This window comes from Halichoerus grypus, chromosome 10, assembly GCF_964656455.1.
Source record: "Halichoerus grypus chromosome 10, mHalGry1.hap1.1, whole genome shotgun sequence".
Classification (NCBI taxonomy): Eukaryota; Metazoa; Chordata; class Mammalia; order Carnivora; family Phocidae; genus Halichoerus; species Halichoerus grypus.
The window spans coordinates 47,515,504-47,532,666 of NC_135721.1; the positions used below are offsets into that span (position 1 = coordinate 47,515,504).

Here is a 17,163-nt window from a genome sequence, read left to right on the forward strand (position 1 = left end):
ATCTATCCTCCAGTTCCATTGGAACTGAGTTTCTGGGAAGAGAAATAATATCTGGGGTCAAGACCAAGTCTTGGCCACATTCCTGCCAGGCAAGTAAGTACATACAGTCAAAATCGAGATACTCATTAATTATTCAGCCCAGCCAGGAAGTACTAATATGCCCCAAAGACTGCACTCTTAAAAAAAAAATCCTCATGAAGCACACGTTGGATATTTTGAAAAATGTTAAAATTTATTAATAGTTAACATCACATAGTTAATTCAACTAGCTCTTTATTATACATGACAACATCTTTACTAGACTGAGTGCTCAAAGATTTGAGAATCAACACATCCCAGTCAAAGATTGAGATTCACTGTATTTACATCAGGCAAAGCAGCATCAGCAAGGAACTGTCACCTAACTGTGGGAACACAGACATTCAAAATGCATTTTCCTTTTTGGAAACCAACAACATATCTTGAATAGCCGCACACACAGCTCTACCTTTAAAAAAAAAAAAAAAAAGGTGCAATTTCACAGACAGTGCCTAATTTTCAAGTTTAAAAGTGAAAATTCATCTCTACTTCTTGGGCATTCTTTAGTGATCTGTAGATTTAGACGTTGTTCTCAGTACAAGTGTGATCAGTGTGCCAAGTTGGGTGCTATCGAGTCCTGTCTTTGCTTCCTTGTGAGCCTCGATTTCCCACACAATAGTGTTCTAGGGTCATTAGTTGCAGGGTGTGGGTGTGCATATTTTAGGGAGGAAGTGGCGTTCAGATTCAGAATTAACTGCACTCCTGAAAGGTAGAGCGTGGAAGATTTTATGCCACCCTACTCCCCCCACCCCCACCAACAGTTTGAAATAAATACTGTGTATAAAAACAGCTCAGCCTCAAGAAGCCCTCGGACAACGCTTCTTGGAAAAACATTTACAAAACAGACCAATTTGGCTAGGAGGGCACAAATCCGCCTTTAAAAGTGTTGTCCCTGAGGTTTTCTTCATTTTGATTGTTTCATTGTTTGGTTTTGGTTTGCTGTTAACAGTGAGACAGAATTTTTAAAGAAGTGCTCTTGGTGGCTTCCTTTATCTTCTTAGCTTAAAAATACTACGGACTACCCTAAGAATGATCATTCTTAAGCAATGAATCTGTCTGGAAGGATTCCTGTTTGCTTTGGTTAAGAGCCCGTGTACTGTTGCCCCAGGAAGGTCTAGACAGAGCAGCCTGTTTCTGTGGTTTCTTCGATCCACAGACCCAGCTTCCCTCACTGTGCCCTGCTTTCCATGTTTCCCAGTCTGCAGGTTAAAAAGGAGCCAGGAAGGAGCTACTTAGCCATTCACTCACCCTGAAGAGGCTTCCCTTCTCTTCCCACAGGCGAATGAGGTATTTCTAGTAACCTGTCAGTATCTTCACCTTCCATCCTGTAACTACACAAATCTACTACAGAGGCCAAGTCTGAAAAGACCCTGTGTATTTATGTACATAACACATTGACATATAAATACATTACATACAACCAATCATTACATACAGTATCAAGGTAAAGGAGCGGATGTACTTCATGAACTAAATAAATTTCAAACATAAATTAAAATGAAAATAGAGTTGTTTCCACTTCTGCAGGAAAAATCTTAAAAACAGACCAGGAAGTCTCCCCTGCCCCAGAGGTCCATTGCTCATGGATGACTCAGGAACCCACTCATTGCCTTGGTTTTGCTTTCTCGGATTCAGGATGCTTTAATTCCAGGACGAGCCTCCGCTGGAACCCACCAGGCTTGTAAAGGAGGTTAAAGACTCCTCCCCCCCGCAATGCTGCCTCTCCTCCCGCCCCTGCCCCTCTGCCTGTGGGAGAATCAGGCTCAAGTTAGTGGAGATCCCTCCAGATTCAGAGGAGACACAGTATCGGCCTCCGTGCTGGGGAATGCTCTTCACCTTAGAAATACCATGCTCAGGGTCCATGGGGAAGCCACTGTATCTTTTCATTAGTGTCCCCATCCTGTAGGATTATGCAGGGACATGGAATTTGGCCAGAGGGGTGACTAAAGGTTAAAATTTGTCTTGAGTTTTAAAAGAACCAGTAGGAATAGTTGGACAAGTATGAACAAGTCCTTACTTCAAAACATATGTATCTCGGGAGGGCCAAGGCTTGGGCACTGAACTCAACAGTGAGCATCCAGAGACCACACCCAGTCCCACAGGCTCCTCTCTGCCAGGGAAAAGCCCAGGGGCCTGTCTCTGACACAGAGGATGACATCTTATAATTTAAAGCAGGGAAGAAGGGGAATGAGAGGAAGTCCCTTCCGGATTTCAGGGACTCTATCGCTGGCCAGCCTCGCGGATGCGGCAGGCCACAGCAGTGATGAGAGCCGCCCCCTTCCCGCTGCCGTCCTCTGACTCCAGGAAGGACACGTCACATTTCGGAGCCAGGTCCTTCACCGTCTCATGCATGACTTTGGCAAAGCTGCAAGCGTTGGGAGGAAGACACGGGGAGAAAACACCTTAGTCATGATTGATTTGTGTCCCCTGAGGTGAGATCCTAGGAAGTGATGCTGGAAGCCCAGGAATTATTAAGATGAGCAAAAGGATGACAGCTATTGTGTATTAAACACTCACTATGTACTATGTATCAAGGCTTCGAGAGGCTAGCAACATGCCCAAAGTCTATGTCATGGCAGGCAAGTGGGGAGCTGAGAGCCACTGGGAGTCAACTGTCTGAGATTCTGAAGGTTGTGTTCCTAAAACTCATCAGTGGAAGAGAGGGTCAAGGGTCACGGGCACCACAGGTGTGCCCTGCGGAAGTGCACAGCCTGTCCACGAACTCTGGAAGGAAGACCAAGCCCCATGCACGTGACACTTTATTTTCCAGGGGTGTGGACTCATGTAGACCCACATCTAATCCAAAATGTCATGAAAGATACAAGGAGCAGGCTCGGGGGGTTACTGTTGGCACATTATGGTGATTGTAGAGCCTTTCAGTATGGGATCAGAGAAAGAGATAGGCACCATGTCCCCCAACATAACAGGGTCAGGATGCCCTCCTCATCTATGAAACGAGCCGCAGTGCCAGGGGCTTGACTTCTGTCCCCCTCCCCACTCTCATCTGGGACCAAGATTCCCACTTATGAGGCACTGATCATCAAGAGAAGGAACTGCAAGTTTCTCTCTTTCCAGTAACTGTATAAACTTTGGGCAAGTCTCTCAACTCCTCGAGACGGTCATGGTGAGAGCAGCAACAGTTCAACTGAGGAGTCTCTCTATCCTCACTGTCCCACCTATTGCCCAGACCAGGGTAATAGCTCTATTCTTTTAACTTTGAGCTGAGAAGCTTCCAGGGGAAAGGGATTGGGGCACTTCCTGAATTCAAAATGATTTACTCAAAACATATGCAAATGAGTGACGAAGGGAGAGGAACAACGGTTGATGAGAGAAGAGAGATGGAGAGACAGGGAAAAGTGTAGAAAGAATAGGGAATTCAGTGCTTCCACACTGGGGGGGGGGGGGTGGGTTCGAGAGACACACTTTCTATAAAGAGCCAGACAGTAGATAGGCTTTCAGCTCTGTGGGCAACTACACTGCCATTGTAGAGTGAAAGCAGCCAGAGACAACACATACATCAGTGGGCATGGCCGCATTCCAATAAAACTTTATTTACAAAAACAGTCGTGGCTCTAAGTCCACCAGCCCCCGCACCGGACTGCAGAAAATACCCCACTCCGGAGTTCAGCATACATTCCGAGAATGTTCACAGGAGCACTGTTTGTAACAGACAAAATCTAGAAATAAGCTAATATCCATTAGCAGTACAATGAACTATAGTATACTCATTCAGAGGTATGCTCCACAGCCCTGAAAATTCACAAACTACAATCCTATACTCCAGTGTGGATGCATCTCAAAACTGTACATGCTGTGTGGGAAAAGCCAGTCCCCAAAGGAGAGATGCCAGAGGATTCCCCTGACGGCAGTTTCAAATCTAAGGAAAACCAAAGAGTAGCGATACAAACACAGATACACAGGGAGAGGCAGCTAGGGACCGAGTCACCAGAGTACCTGTCCCTGGCAGGGGGCAGGGGTGCAACCCTGAGTCCTCCAAGCTGGGTGGTAAACACAGCCCTACTTCTGGTTTTTAACCTCTAAACTAAAGCGTCTATGTTATATACACTCATTTGGAATGCCGGGTGGTTTGCTATAAAATAAAAAGAGAGAAAGAGAAGGCAAGGAAAGAACAGATGGAGAGAGAAAGATGGGCAGGGAGAGTGGAGGTCAGGCACTCACTGAGGGTGTAGCTTGTAGAGGGTCCCATCCACGCCCACAGTCACTTTGAGGGTGTCCAGCCCCCGGTTCTCTCGGATCTTGTCCACCACGGCGGCCATGCCCGCGCCACAGAGCTGGGCTGCCCGCCGCGCCACCACGGTGCACACCTCTTTGACAATGATGCTATCGTCACAGGTGCTCTCGAGCCCCAGGTGGTGCAGGATGGCGCGGACCTGCAGCAGGGCCAGGCAGTCACTGCAGGGGGGACACACAAGAGCGAGAGGTCAGTCACATACACGAGGCGCTGGCAGCAGCCCCCGCCAGGTGGCTCCTGTTCTTGAACTCAGCCCAGGAAGCAATGCTCATCCCACTGGACCCCGCAGCGCCCTCCTGAGTGTGACGGGCAAAGAAACAGCTCCTGTTTCCACCTGGCCGGGTGAGGGGGCCACTGCTACCCCACAACCGGTACTCAAGAGAACAAGACAGCCACTGTCTAGCTTTCCACTCATTTGGAAAGAACAAAGGCAGTGAGGATGCCTGTACTTGGCATTTTCGGCTGCAAAGCTCTTTGCTACCCGTTTCCTCCGTGTTGTTCCCAGGTCAATGGGACAGGCTTCCGCTACCTCCCAGCATAGACCCCTGCTCTATTTCTACCCCCTCCCAGGGTGGTCTGATGGCGGCTCGTGCAGTCTTTATGAAACAAATGTGAATCAAATTGTAAGAAGAATATAAATCTTATCATATCAAGGGAACTGTCTTAGGACTCCGGAATCGGCTTCCTGCACGCAAACGGACACGCAAACTCGAACATCCTCTTTCTTGCTGGTGCAGATGCCCTAGTGCCCCCGCTCTGGCGCTCAGCCGCCTCCTCTTCTCCCACACACCTGACAGTGACGCACAGAAGCCACTTGTCAAGGGCTCTGGAAGTCCCTGTTCTAATCTGGAGCCGGCTTCGCTGCCATTCTTAGATGGGAGGAGGGAGGTTTTGCTTTAATGGATTTCTGACTGCCTGGCATGCCCGCCTGCACTCGATCCTGCTTCTCCTCTCACCGCGGCCGCAGTTCGAAGCGCCCTCCTGCCCGGCGCAAGGGCTTTAATAGGCTACACCCTCCGTGCGTTCCAATTTACATCCTGTGAACAGGTTACCTTCCCACCTTTGATAACTGGCCTAAAACCCAACAATATTACTTTGCATGGGCTCCTGGCAGCTCAGCAGGACTTTTCATGCTTAAAATGCCAACTATCCATGAGTTACTTTAAATAAACAGTAGAGGGGCGCCTGGGTGGCTCAGTCGTTAAGCGTCTGCCTTCGGCTCAGGTCATGATCCCGGGGTCCTGGGATCGAGCCCCACATCGGGCTCCCTGCTCGGCGGGAAGCCTGCTTCTCCCTCTCCCACTCCCCCTGCTTGTGTTCCCTCTCTTGCTCTCTCTCTGTCAAATAAATAAATATAATCTTAAAAAAAAAATTTAAAAATAAATAAATAAATAAATAAACAAACAGTAGAGCTGTGTCTCTGCGACCAGACTGACCTGTATATAAGCCATACCCCGATCTTACTTGAGCTCTGGAAATCCTTCAGCTTGTCTGTCCGTGAGAGGGAGGACGCGGTCCCACCCGACCCCAGACCCAAATTCTCACCTCTCAATCTGAGACAGGAACTTGGTTTCAAAGATTCCCCTTGTCTTGAGCCGCTCTGAGATGCGGCCACGGAAGAGCAGCCCACGCTTGGTGAAATCGATGAGGATGTTACGGACAATCTCCCCCAAGTACATGCCGCTGATCATTTTCTCGAACCTGCAATGCAGATGACGTTCATGGAGGACGCATGTAGGAAGGGGTGATGCCCAGAGCATTAGCAAGGAGAGGGCATGCAGATTCCCCTGGGTGGGAAAGGAAGTGCTACTTGATTCACTTGGGCAGGATGCCTGGTATCTGCACACACAGACCCACGGCCTTCAGTGAAACTGACCACAGCGCCCGCCTGAGGACCACGGGGTTCCTGGGGTCATCCCCATCTTCCGGGCTCATTACCTTCCAATGCTTACTCCCAACTCCTCAAGGAGGAAAACACACCCAAAGCCCACTTCTAAGAAGAGGGCAGAATGCTGAGTCTTAACCGTGAACTTCACCAGGCATTCAGCAGGCTTTCTCTCTAAACCACGACATCGTTATCACACAAGTAACTAGTGCAACTGGAGAACCCATCTTGTCCACTAGGATTGAATGTGATTACTCAGTGGCTTGAGGGTCTTGTGGCCCTGCATAGTGCCTTTAAAGAAGTTGAGACCCCCAAGTTTCAACCAAGACCCCCCAGCACCACTCCATCTTGTCTCACCCTTTGTTTCATTAATGACACCTGTCCGGCCCCTAGAAGCATTTTAGTCTGTGACCTCTACTCTTGACAAAAGTGTATTATTCTGCAGAACTATGGTCCCTGACCATATCCAGTTAGGAAACACTACACACATCTTCCCAGTGGCAAGTGTGCTGGATCTTACACTATCGTCCTGCAGCTCAGAGCCCCTCCCCACCATCCTGGGGGCTTTGTGAGGCTGGGGCTGGCCCTTGTCCAGGCCAGACAACAGAGGATGCTACATACTGGATGGATGGAGGAAGAGATGCATTCCTGTCTGCTTCCTGTTCCTCTCTCTGCCACACCAGCTTCTTTACCGTACGATCAACAGATGTCTGCTTTTCCTCACCGTCCCAGACCTAGGTTTGAACACCCTCTCTCCCGTTCTCACAGGCAGGGGTGGGCAGGCTGCTTCTTGATTTTCTAGCTCTGTGCTCCTCAGTGTCCCCTGTTCGTCTAAAACCTATGTGACCGATTCCCTATAGGAAATTCTCCTCAAAACAAATATTGTGACCTGTTTTCCCAAATGAACTTTGAAGGCATCACAGTCCAGCAGGGAGAACTTTCCAGATGTATTTGACAAGAAACCCTTTCCAAGGACATTTCCTCTCTTCACATCTCAAAAATGAGGGTCCTGGGATCTGTTGTCGTAGAGGATCTGACCACTCGTCACCATGCAGTTTTGGGGTACCCGTACCAGGACCCACCCGCAATGGGGTACCTACCTCTGTCTGCCAGGGTTGAGGGAAAGCTCATCTACAGCCACATCAAATTCCGTGCGGAAGTCGTCGAGGCATCCGTTGTCCCCGAAGGCCCCCCACTCCATGTTGACACACATCCGGCCCTCCTCCCCCTCCACCAGCTCCACGTTCCGCATCTCCTCCATGTAGCAGGCGTTGCTGCCCGTGCCTGCCAATCACAAACACGTCAGCGCCTTGCCGGGGACCGTCCTCCCTCCACCCGAGCCTCTGGGGCACGACGCAGGACTGGCAGCCGGGGCCTTACCAACGATGAGGCCGACTTCGCAGTGAGGGTCTTCATAGCCACAGGTCATCATAGTCCCGACGGTGTCGTTCACCACAGCGACCACGTCCAGGTCAAACTCCTGAGAGGGCAAAAGCAGATCCCCAGTCCACCAATGAACCCCAACATTTTTCTTTCAGACACTTACAAGGGAGATTTGTATGTATATAATTTATATAAGTGTTTTTTATACAGCATGGCTCATTCTCTCTTTTCATTCAGGTCCCTGTTCAAATGTCACCTCCTCAGGGAGGTTCCCTGGTTGGGCTATTTAAAAGTGCCCTTCTCTAGCCCACTCACCCTGTCCTCACCCGACTTCCTTTTTCTTCCCAGTGCGACAGCACCTGACACTAGCTCATGGGTTTGTTTATAGCACCAGAGTTTGTTGTGGTCATTCCTGAATCCACAGTGCCAAGAGCAGAGCTTGACACACAGGGGACACTCAATCATCGCCGAAGGATCACATTAATTCTCTCCCTGACCCATGCACCTGCACCCAGCATTTCCCCACTTTGTGACCACAGGTCATCCCAGGCCTCGTGGCACGCCTGTCCCACCTCTCGCCGGTGGATGGCCTCCTTCAGCAGCGTAACCACGTCCTCTCCCTCACAGCCCGATGCCTTGAAGCCTTTAGTCCACTTGAGGAGGATGCTCTAAAAAAAAATCAGAGGAGGATATCAGAGGAGGGCTCCTGTGTCATCCCCGTGGCCCTGCTGTGCCTCCAGTCCCCAACCTCACCACCAAGTCGTACAGCCCCCTTCAATAACCAACCGTCTCTCCCACACGTGATGGGGAGCATCATTTGAGACCTTGAGACCCCCAAGTTCGTTAGGTGTCCGTTCCATCATTTAATCCTCACAGCAAACTGGTGAAATGTCGTTATAATGCCCCTTTTCACTAACTGCAGCTCTGGGATAATCTGCTCAAGGCCTGAAGCTTGGAGGAGAGGAGCAGGACTTCCCCGCCCCCCCCCCACCCCCCAGGCCCGCCGACTCCATGGGCCCCTAAGCACCACACCAGTGCCCCTGCCATGGAGCGAAGTGTTTCATTCACTGGGAAAAGCAGTTTGCTCTGTCCTATCCTCTATTTACATCAGAAGTCAGAGTGTGTCTCTTAATTGTCAAACTCCAGTCGGGCATGAACAAGTGCGCTGACCATAGGTGGGTGACACTAGGCTTCACACCACCCCAGTGAGGGAAGCGTTCTCGTCTCCTCACAGACCGCCCTAAGCCACTCATCTTTAATGTGGCCAGCTGCCGTGTCACGGGGCCCTCTGGGGAACAGAAAGATATGTGGTGGTTTTACATGTGGGAGAACTGATTCATGTACTGTCCCCTGGTCCCTCTCTGCTGCTGCAGCCCAGCAGGAAACCAGCACCAAGGGCTCATGGGCCCCTTCCTGCAAGGCCAGAATCCATAAATGGGCTGTATGCTCACTATCCACCCATATCCATGGTCTCTCCAGGCCTTGCCTGGCCTCGCCACGAGCTTGGCATTTTATGGCCCAGGTGAGTTTGGAACCACAAGTCAACCTGGATGTGTCACACTGTGCTCAGATCCCAGGAGATTTGGAAAAACAAGATACAATCCCAGCCGCATCCAGCTTTACATACCTACATCCTAACAACGGCATGCTCATCTCCACCTAACTGTCTTGCCTACAGATTAGCTTCACACCTCTAATGAAATTTTGTATTTGGCACTTTCAAGTTTACAGAATGATCAAATGACATTATTTCAGGTGGTCCTTAATAATGACACATGCAGAGGCCCCTGCTGCTGGGGAGACGTGCCCCAGGCCGCCAGGTGGTCGAGGCAGCTCGGGGTCTCTGGGCCTTGGCACCTGCTGATTTTCCACACAACAGGATGATCTTAGCAAAGCAGAATCCAGCTTACAGACAGATGGAATGACAGAACCCAGCTTCTGCTTCATCTGCTCTTAATTTTTTTTTCAAAGATTTTATTTATTTATTTGACAGAGAGAGACACAGCGAGAGAGGGAACACAAGCAGGGAGAGTGGGAGAGGGAGAAGCAGGCTTTCTGCTGTGCAGGGAGTCCGATGCGGGGCTCGATCCCAGGACACTGGGATCATGACCTGAGCCGAAGGCAGAAGCTTAATGACTGAGCCACCCAGGCGCCCCGCATCTGCTCTTAATTTTTACAATGCTAGACTATATGTGTGCTCCCTGCAGAAACTTAGAACATACAGAATGAAATCTAATACAATGAACCTGGAATCTCATCATTCAGGTAGAAATAGTGAAGGTGTTCTTGGGCCACCGGATAAATAATTCACGATATATACGTGTTGGCATGAAAATGAGGTGTGTCTATTGAAAAATATTTCAGTAGGAAAAGCCTGGAAGCATGTGTACTGGAGTGCTATGTTCCATCTTCTTATGAATTGTGTTTTTTTCGGGTTTCTGTACTGCAGAGACTATCTTTTTCTTAAAAAATGTTTGAGTCTTACCATCGGTTTTTTCCCCTATCATTGAAATTTCTTCCAGGTTGCTCAGGTTGCTCAGAATTTTATCCATATTTCACGAGGCAGCAGGTTGCTCAGAATTTATTAACTATTTCCCAAGTGTTGAACAATGGGTTTGTCCCTGATGTTTTCATTATAATAAGCAATGTTTCATTAAGTATCACATAAATATGGATCTTCATGTTCCCTTTGGTAAACTGATGCAAATGGAGAAGGCTTTGAAAACCCAGTGCATTGAAAATCATGAGAAAAAACATGTGTCGAGACAAAGGAATGAGAAAGGCTGGGGAGAGGGAATCAGAGGAAGGTGGTCAAACGTACAAGCTTCCAGTGATAAGGTAAGTTAAGTGCTCAGGACGGGATGAACACAGCAAACACTACTGTACAGTATATTTGAAAATCATGAAAGAGTAAATCCTAAGAGTTCTCATTACAAGGAAAAAAACACACTTTTTCATTCTTTTTCTTGTTTTGTCTCTATAGGAGATGACAAATGTTAACTAAACTTATGGCGATCAGTTCACAATATATGTAAGTCAAATCATGGTGCTGGGCTCCTTCAGCTTCTACGGCGTGCATGTTACCATCTCAATAAAATTGGAAAAGAACAGAAAAGCGAGATGCAACACTGCCCTAGTAATAGCGGACACACGGTGACAGGTGTTGGGAAATACTGCATTAGGCAAGGGTTTTCATTGCAGGACACCCCAAAACCTCCGCTGAACTGGTGCGCATGATGAATTCAGCTCCGAGGGGAAGAGGAGGAAACATCTACAAAACTCAGCTGAGCAACATGCAGGCTGCTGTTCCGGGACCCTGTGGCAAATGCTGGCCTTTCCTCCCCGCTGGACCGGGCTCCCTGTACCTGGGACGTTTCCCGCCTCCGTGCTCCCCCATACACAGCCAGGCCTGCCTGCCTGCCCTTCTTCCCCGTCCACTCCTTCTTTGGACTTGGAAGCCGATCCAAGTCTCGTTCATGCTCTCTGGGCGTGTGCTCAGGTTAACATCACTCTGGTACCCCACTGGTGCCCCGTTCCCACCAGCAACTCATGCCTTCCTGCGCTTGCTTACTTGCCATCAGCACAGTTCGTGTGTGAGACCCCAAAGCAGGAGCCACGACTTGTGTACCCTGGCCACTCTGTCCACCGCACACTGTCCATTTGTAAACGTGCATGTACGCTTCTAGAGGACCGATGGAGACAGAGAACAACTGCCTGGACAACAGTATCCTAATATCTGGTATGCCGACTGTCAACCCAGAACAAGCCCAAGCATGGTACTCCGCTCTCCTCCGTTCTCAACACACCATGGCCGGAATATCTGAGCACACCAGCTCTCAGCACACCTGATTCACTCACGCAAGGCACGTTGAAAAGGAATGAAAAGCGAAGCTAAGACTAGAGAAGCACTGGGGCACCTAAACAACAGGAGGTGAATGAAAATGTCCTGCAGGAGCTGGTGAGCATCCCTGAGAACATGGGCTCAGGTCTCAGGAAACCAGAATTCAGTTCTTGGCTTGCCACTCCCAAGCCTTCTGATCTGGCACAAGATACTTGGCATCTCTACAGACTTTGTTTTCCTTTCTGCAAAATGGGCATACAAACACCTACCTACCTTCTATGGTCACTGTGAGGGTTAAATGAGCTAACACACATAGGAAGCCTAGCACTGTGCCTGGCATAAAGTACTATAAAAATGTTCACTGTTAGTATTTTGATAAGCGTCATCATCGTCTTCCCAAAGATTGTGACCTTCTTAACCTCCACCAGCTCTAACTGAATCACGCCCATCAACAGGCCCCTTGTCACGACTGCTTACTCATGCCCTTTTCCTTCTCTCAACTCAACTTTCTCCCTTGCTCCAAACCCTGGCTGGGGTAGGGTCAATAAAGCCCAGAGGCAAGGCCCCCCAGGGAGTCTGTTACCTCATCCAGGCTGTTCTGCTGGCAGGGGAAGGAGAAGGTGAAACCCAGAGGCAGGGACACACCCTTCATGCCCATGTACTCAAGGAAGTCGGCGATGCACTGGACGATGTGGTCAAAGAGCTGCGGGGAGAAGTTAGGCTCTGAGGAAGGGGCCCCGGCCCAGGGCAGGGTGCCCCCCCACCAGGATCTGGCCACGAGCTCGGGGGCTGCACTCAGGAGAAATGCACGCTCAGGCACAAACCTGGGGGAAGACCAGGCCAGGGCCCCAGCCCACCTGGCCTTCCCTGGGACCGTGGCTGAGCAGAGAAAGCACTGTCCTCCCGGGCGAGACTCGGGTATCTACTGGGGTCCCCTCCCAGAGGCGCCACCCTGCCTTACCTCGTCCCCTGTGCCGTGCATGACCTCCTGCGGGATAGAGTAGATCTTGTTGTGCATCTCTACTCCACGCCGCTTTCCATTCCTCACTCGCACCAGCAGGACCCGGAAATTGGTACCCCCAAGGTCCAAGGCCAGGAAGTCACCTTTCTCTGAAAAATAAACCCGGGAAGGTGATGGACTGGAGCGTCACCACATCAGCACCGCAGAGAGTGATGGTCTATAAAGTCCTTCTCCTGAGGGAGACCTCTTCTGGCAGCCCTCAGCACCCTCAGGGGAGATGGACTGTGTGCTCCACCGAATAGGAAAGAAAATAAGATCCCTGGGACCAGAGCCTTGCTGCCTCCCTAGTGGTCCTCAGATGAGTTCAGGTGGGCCAGAAGTCACAATGAGCTCTGCGTGACACCAGAAACTGTGATACATGATACAGTACACTCAAATATCTAGGGGCGCTGGCGGGGGGCTCAGTCAGTTAAGTGTCTGCCTTCGGCTCAGGTCATGATCCCAGGGTCCTGGGATCGGCTCCCTGCTCAGCAGGGAGTCTGCTTCTCCCTCTCCCTCTGCCCCTCCTCCCTGCTTGTGCTCTCTCACACGTGCGCGTGCTCTCTCTCTCTCTCTCTGTGTCAAATAAATAAAATCTTAAAAAAAAAAATCTAAACGTGTCGTTCGTGCTAAATCAAAGGCCACCTTATCTTAGCTTCTAGAATAGAGAAGAAACAGCAGAGTTCAACTCTTTAAAGGAAATCGAAGGGAAACCTTTTTACGTGAGAAAAGCCTCCTCTGTTGGGTGATCGTAATACTGTGCTACGTGCCTCAAACACACTGCTCACGCAGCCATGAGGAGGAGGCACTGCCTTTCCCTCTGATGAGGAAGGGGACCTGGCTGAGCCAGGCGGAGTCTCTCCCTCGGGCCCACAGGTCAGGGGCGGGTGGAGCAGGCATCACGGCCCAGGTCCTGTGCCAACCGAACAGCGCCGGCCTGCTCCATGTTAGTTCTCTCTGCATTGGGGAAAGACCACCATTTCTTAATGTGCAAGACCCAGACCATGGTCAGCAATCTTCCCCCGTGAAGGGTCGGGCAGGAAACTTTTGAGGTCTTGTGAGCCAGTCCCTGCTATAACCACACCACTCTGTCATGGTAGCGCCAAGTGGCCACAAACAACGCGTAGACAAAGGGGCATGGCTGCGTATTGGTCAAACTTTATTTAAAAAAAATAGGCAGCAGGCCAGGTCGAGCTCGTGGGCCTTCGTGTGCCAACTCCCTGACCCAGGGCTTATAAGAACTGGCCCTGGAACCAAAATTCCTGGGTTCGAATCCCAGCTCTGCTGTTTTCCAGCCGTGGGAACTTGGGCAGGTTTCTTCATTTCTTTGTGCCTCAATTTTATGACAAACATATTAGTTTGTTAACAAAATTAAGTACTAACCTCTGTTAATAGTTCAAGATTAAATGAATTAAATTTTGTGTAAAATGCTTACAGAAGCGTTTGACCCATTGTAGGCATTCAGTAAGTGTTTATCATTATTATCACTCAGTTTACAGCAGAAGGGGGCGCCTGGGTGGCTCAGTTGGTTAGGCGACTGCCTTCGGCTCCGGTCATGATCCTGGAGTCCTGGGATAGAGTCCCACATCGGGCTCCCTGCTCAGCGGGGGTCTGCTTCTCCCTCTGGCCCTCCTCCCTCTCGTGCTGTCTGTCTCTCATTCTCTCTCTCAAATAAATAAATAAAATCTTAAAAAAAAAAATTATAGCAGAGGAATGGCTGGGTTGAACTTCTTGAATGCTAGCATTTTCTAGTACTGGTCCCAGTACCCAATGCTAAGGCGGAGGGAGTCCTGCCGGGACATCGACACCAGGACAAAGGCCCACCGCGGTGAGCTGAGTGGCAGCCCTGTCGCCTACCTGTGCCATCAGGTGTGGCACACACGTAGGTGGGCAGCATCTTGACGGGGGCAATGGCGTGAGTCTCCTTGCTCAGACCTCGCTCCATCTCTACGTTCATCCTCCTCTTGACCTCCAGCAGCTGCTCGCGGCTCAGCTTCAGAGACTCCAGGGTATTCTGGCGGGCTCGGTGTTGGTCAGCCAGCCGGTAGGCCACTGCCGTCACCATGGCGGCCCCCTTGCCGCTGCCATCCTCGGAACGCAGGAAGCGGACGTCGCAGTCGGGCACCAGGCGCCGCACCGTCTTGTGAAGACGCTTGGCAAAGCTGCAGTCGCCATGAGAGGGGAAGAGACGGGGGTCCACGGTGAGGGTCAAGGGTGCAAAGGGCTCGCTGCCTCAGCCGCAAGGCCGGGAGGCACCCCCAGGTTCTCGGTCAACACTGTTCAAGCTCGGAGAGTCATCTGTGACCACCCCAGCAGAGGGAAGGGAAAAGGGCCGCTGTAGGAGGCCCCTACCCTCACACACAGTCACATTAAGACCTCCCCATCCCACAGCCGAGGCTCCTCCCAATACATCAGCCTCGGAATCGGGGGATTCGGACACCAGCAGTGCCCCTTTCATTAGACGCTGCCTGTGAAAAACCCAGAACAGAAAAAGGAGAAACGCTCTTCTGGACTTTGGTCTCTTTGGCCAATTTCTGCCCAAAATCCCAAGGCCGTCTGAACAGCTCAAGACCACAGGTGTGTTCAACAAGAACTCCTCGGGTGGTGGCTGTGCTGAGCCACGGTCTCCGGGGCCTCACCGTCCCCGGTGCGGTCTGTGGGCAACAGCACCCCTGGGGGCCCAGAGGCAGGGTCTCGGCCTGGACCCCCCAAATCAGACTCTGCCTCTTAACAAGATCCCCCGGTGATTCACATGCACTTTCGTGTTTCTGAAGCCCTGGACTAGAAGACCAGGGCGGAGACCTTGATTCAGTTAATGAAGGCACACGGAACTGGCGCTCGAATCCAGCAAAAATGAAATAGTAAGTGGGCACAAGAGAGAGATCGGCCAGATGCCAACTGAAATTTGAATATTTTGGCACTTAGGACCCAAGGGACCAACCATGGAGGGAAGTGCAGGATCAGTTCAATGCCCAGGTCAGCCAGAGAGGCTGTGCCAGGGTGTCCTCTGTCAGAGGACACACCACCTGAACGGACCATCCACAAACATGAGAGTCAAGGAAACAAGTACAGAGAAACCCGAACTCCTCAACAAGAGGGTGGCAGACAGAGCCCCGTGGCCAGCAGAGCCCTGGCTAGAGCTCCAGTCATCAGGAGCCCTCAGAAATCGCCTCCACCCCTGCCAAGGATGCCACCCTCCCGACCCCCACACGCCCAGCTGGGAGCTTATCCTACAAAGTCCCTCAAGCTACGGTCCACCTCCACCGCCCCAGAAGGCAAAACAGAGCTGGCCGTGGAGTCACTAGGGTCTCTCGCAGGCCTGTCAGGGGTCCTCGAGTGCTCTGGGGGCCACGGCACTGGGGGGTCTGGGCGCACTGACTCACTGTGGGTGCTTCTTGTAGACAGAGCCGTCCACCCCAATGGTGGAGCGCAGCCGCTCCTCGCCCTTGTTCTCCTTGATGCGCCGCAGCACGGCCGCCAGGGTGGCCGCACACAGGCTGGCTGAGCGCGTAGACACAATCTGGCAGATCCGGTGAGTGGCCACGCAGTCCTCCTGTGTCGGGTCTATGCCCAGCCGCACCAGCACCTCACGGGCCTTCCGGGTGCCGTCCTTCTCCCTGGGAAAGAAAAGGACAGCATGTGGGCACGTGTCCAACCCAGTGGGGCCAACGCCATCTCCCATTGAGGACAGACACCCTCTCCACGGCTCTGCCCATTGATGGGAAGGTAGAACAAGGGGAAAACACAACAGAGCCAACAGGAGGCTCCTCGCCCAGACACACACACACAGGGTTCAGGTGCTTCTTTTTCCAATGGGAAAAGCAGTATTTTTTATGCACATACTAAGTAAGGACAAGACACTGTTCTTAAGGCTTTACACACCAAGTTGTGTGTGTCAGTGTGTGTGTGTGTGTGAGAGAGAGAGAGAGAGAGAGAATGAGCTATGCTTGCTTATCTGGGGGTAGAGGGAACAGTGTCCCTGCCACCAACCACCCAGCGGCAGAGCCCACCCCATTCCCTCTCTGGGAAGCAGCCAGCTCACTGCCTTTCACGACGGTGCGGGCACTGCTTTAACCTATGCTAGAAGCTGTGCTAGTGTATGCTGCCGTGAACTTCACAGTCTTCTCAGCAGAGCTAAGCACCTCACAAGTACGCACTCTTCCATCCCCTTGGGGTTTAACAAGCAGGCACAATTCCCTCAAGAGTTTCCACTTGAGGTCACTGGAACAGTTTCACTGCTCCTTTAGCACCGAATTCCCCTCCTCTCCACCATCTGGTCCCTGAAACAACAGGGCCTCCTCAAGCGACAAGTGGAACTCTCAAGAACGGGAAACTGGGCCCAACTCTTTGGATACTGTTAACTGAAAAACAAGATTCAGGTCATCCTCACTCCCATCCATGCCGCTCTGTGAAATGCAGGCCTCAGCCATACGTACTGGAACTAAATGGGTAAATCTTAGGGCCATCCGAAGACCTATTCTTCTGTTAGGGAAGCAGGGGTCAGGACAGAGCCCTTTTGGAGAATCATCAACTGAGAAAGAAATGTCAGAGCTTCAGGAAATGGGAAAGAAAGTAGATGCATGAGTCCCCAAGGGGCCCACTGGAGCCTCGGGCATTAAGCCAAGCCCCACCCCCACCCATGCAGCACCAGGAGCCACTTGGGACAAGGGTGGAGACTATCTGAAAAGTTCAAGTCAAGACAGAGGCCTGCCATGGCCCACGTT

General features: G+C 51.1%; 1 protein-coding gene across 2 annotated transcripts in view; it reads right to left on the bottom strand.

The window, feature by feature from the left end:
* Positions 1-211: 211 nt before the first annotated feature.
* The window catches only part of HK2 (hexokinase 2), a 61,950-nt gene continuing 44,998 nt past the window's right edge, over positions 212-17,163 (bottom strand). For both annotated transcript variants that reach the window (XM_036099425.2, XM_036099426.2), the window contains 10 exons: positions 15,823-16,056; positions 14,297-14,601; positions 12,401-12,549; positions 12,023-12,142; positions 8,171-8,266; positions 7,596-7,695; positions 7,316-7,499; positions 5,876-6,031; positions 4,258-4,491; positions 212-2,443 (listed from right to left, as the gene is read on the bottom strand). In XM_036099425.2, the coding sequence (XP_035955318.2) occupies positions 2,299-2,443; positions 4,258-4,491; positions 5,876-6,031; positions 7,316-7,499; positions 7,596-7,695; positions 8,171-8,266; positions 12,023-12,142; positions 12,401-12,549; positions 14,297-14,601; positions 15,823-16,056 (1,723 nt within the window). In that variant the 3' untranslated portion in view covers positions 212-2,298. The remainder of the gene's footprint in view (positions 2,444-4,257; positions 4,492-5,875; positions 6,032-7,315; positions 7,500-7,595; positions 7,696-8,170; positions 8,267-12,022; positions 12,143-12,400; positions 12,550-14,296; positions 14,602-15,822; positions 16,057-17,163) is intronic.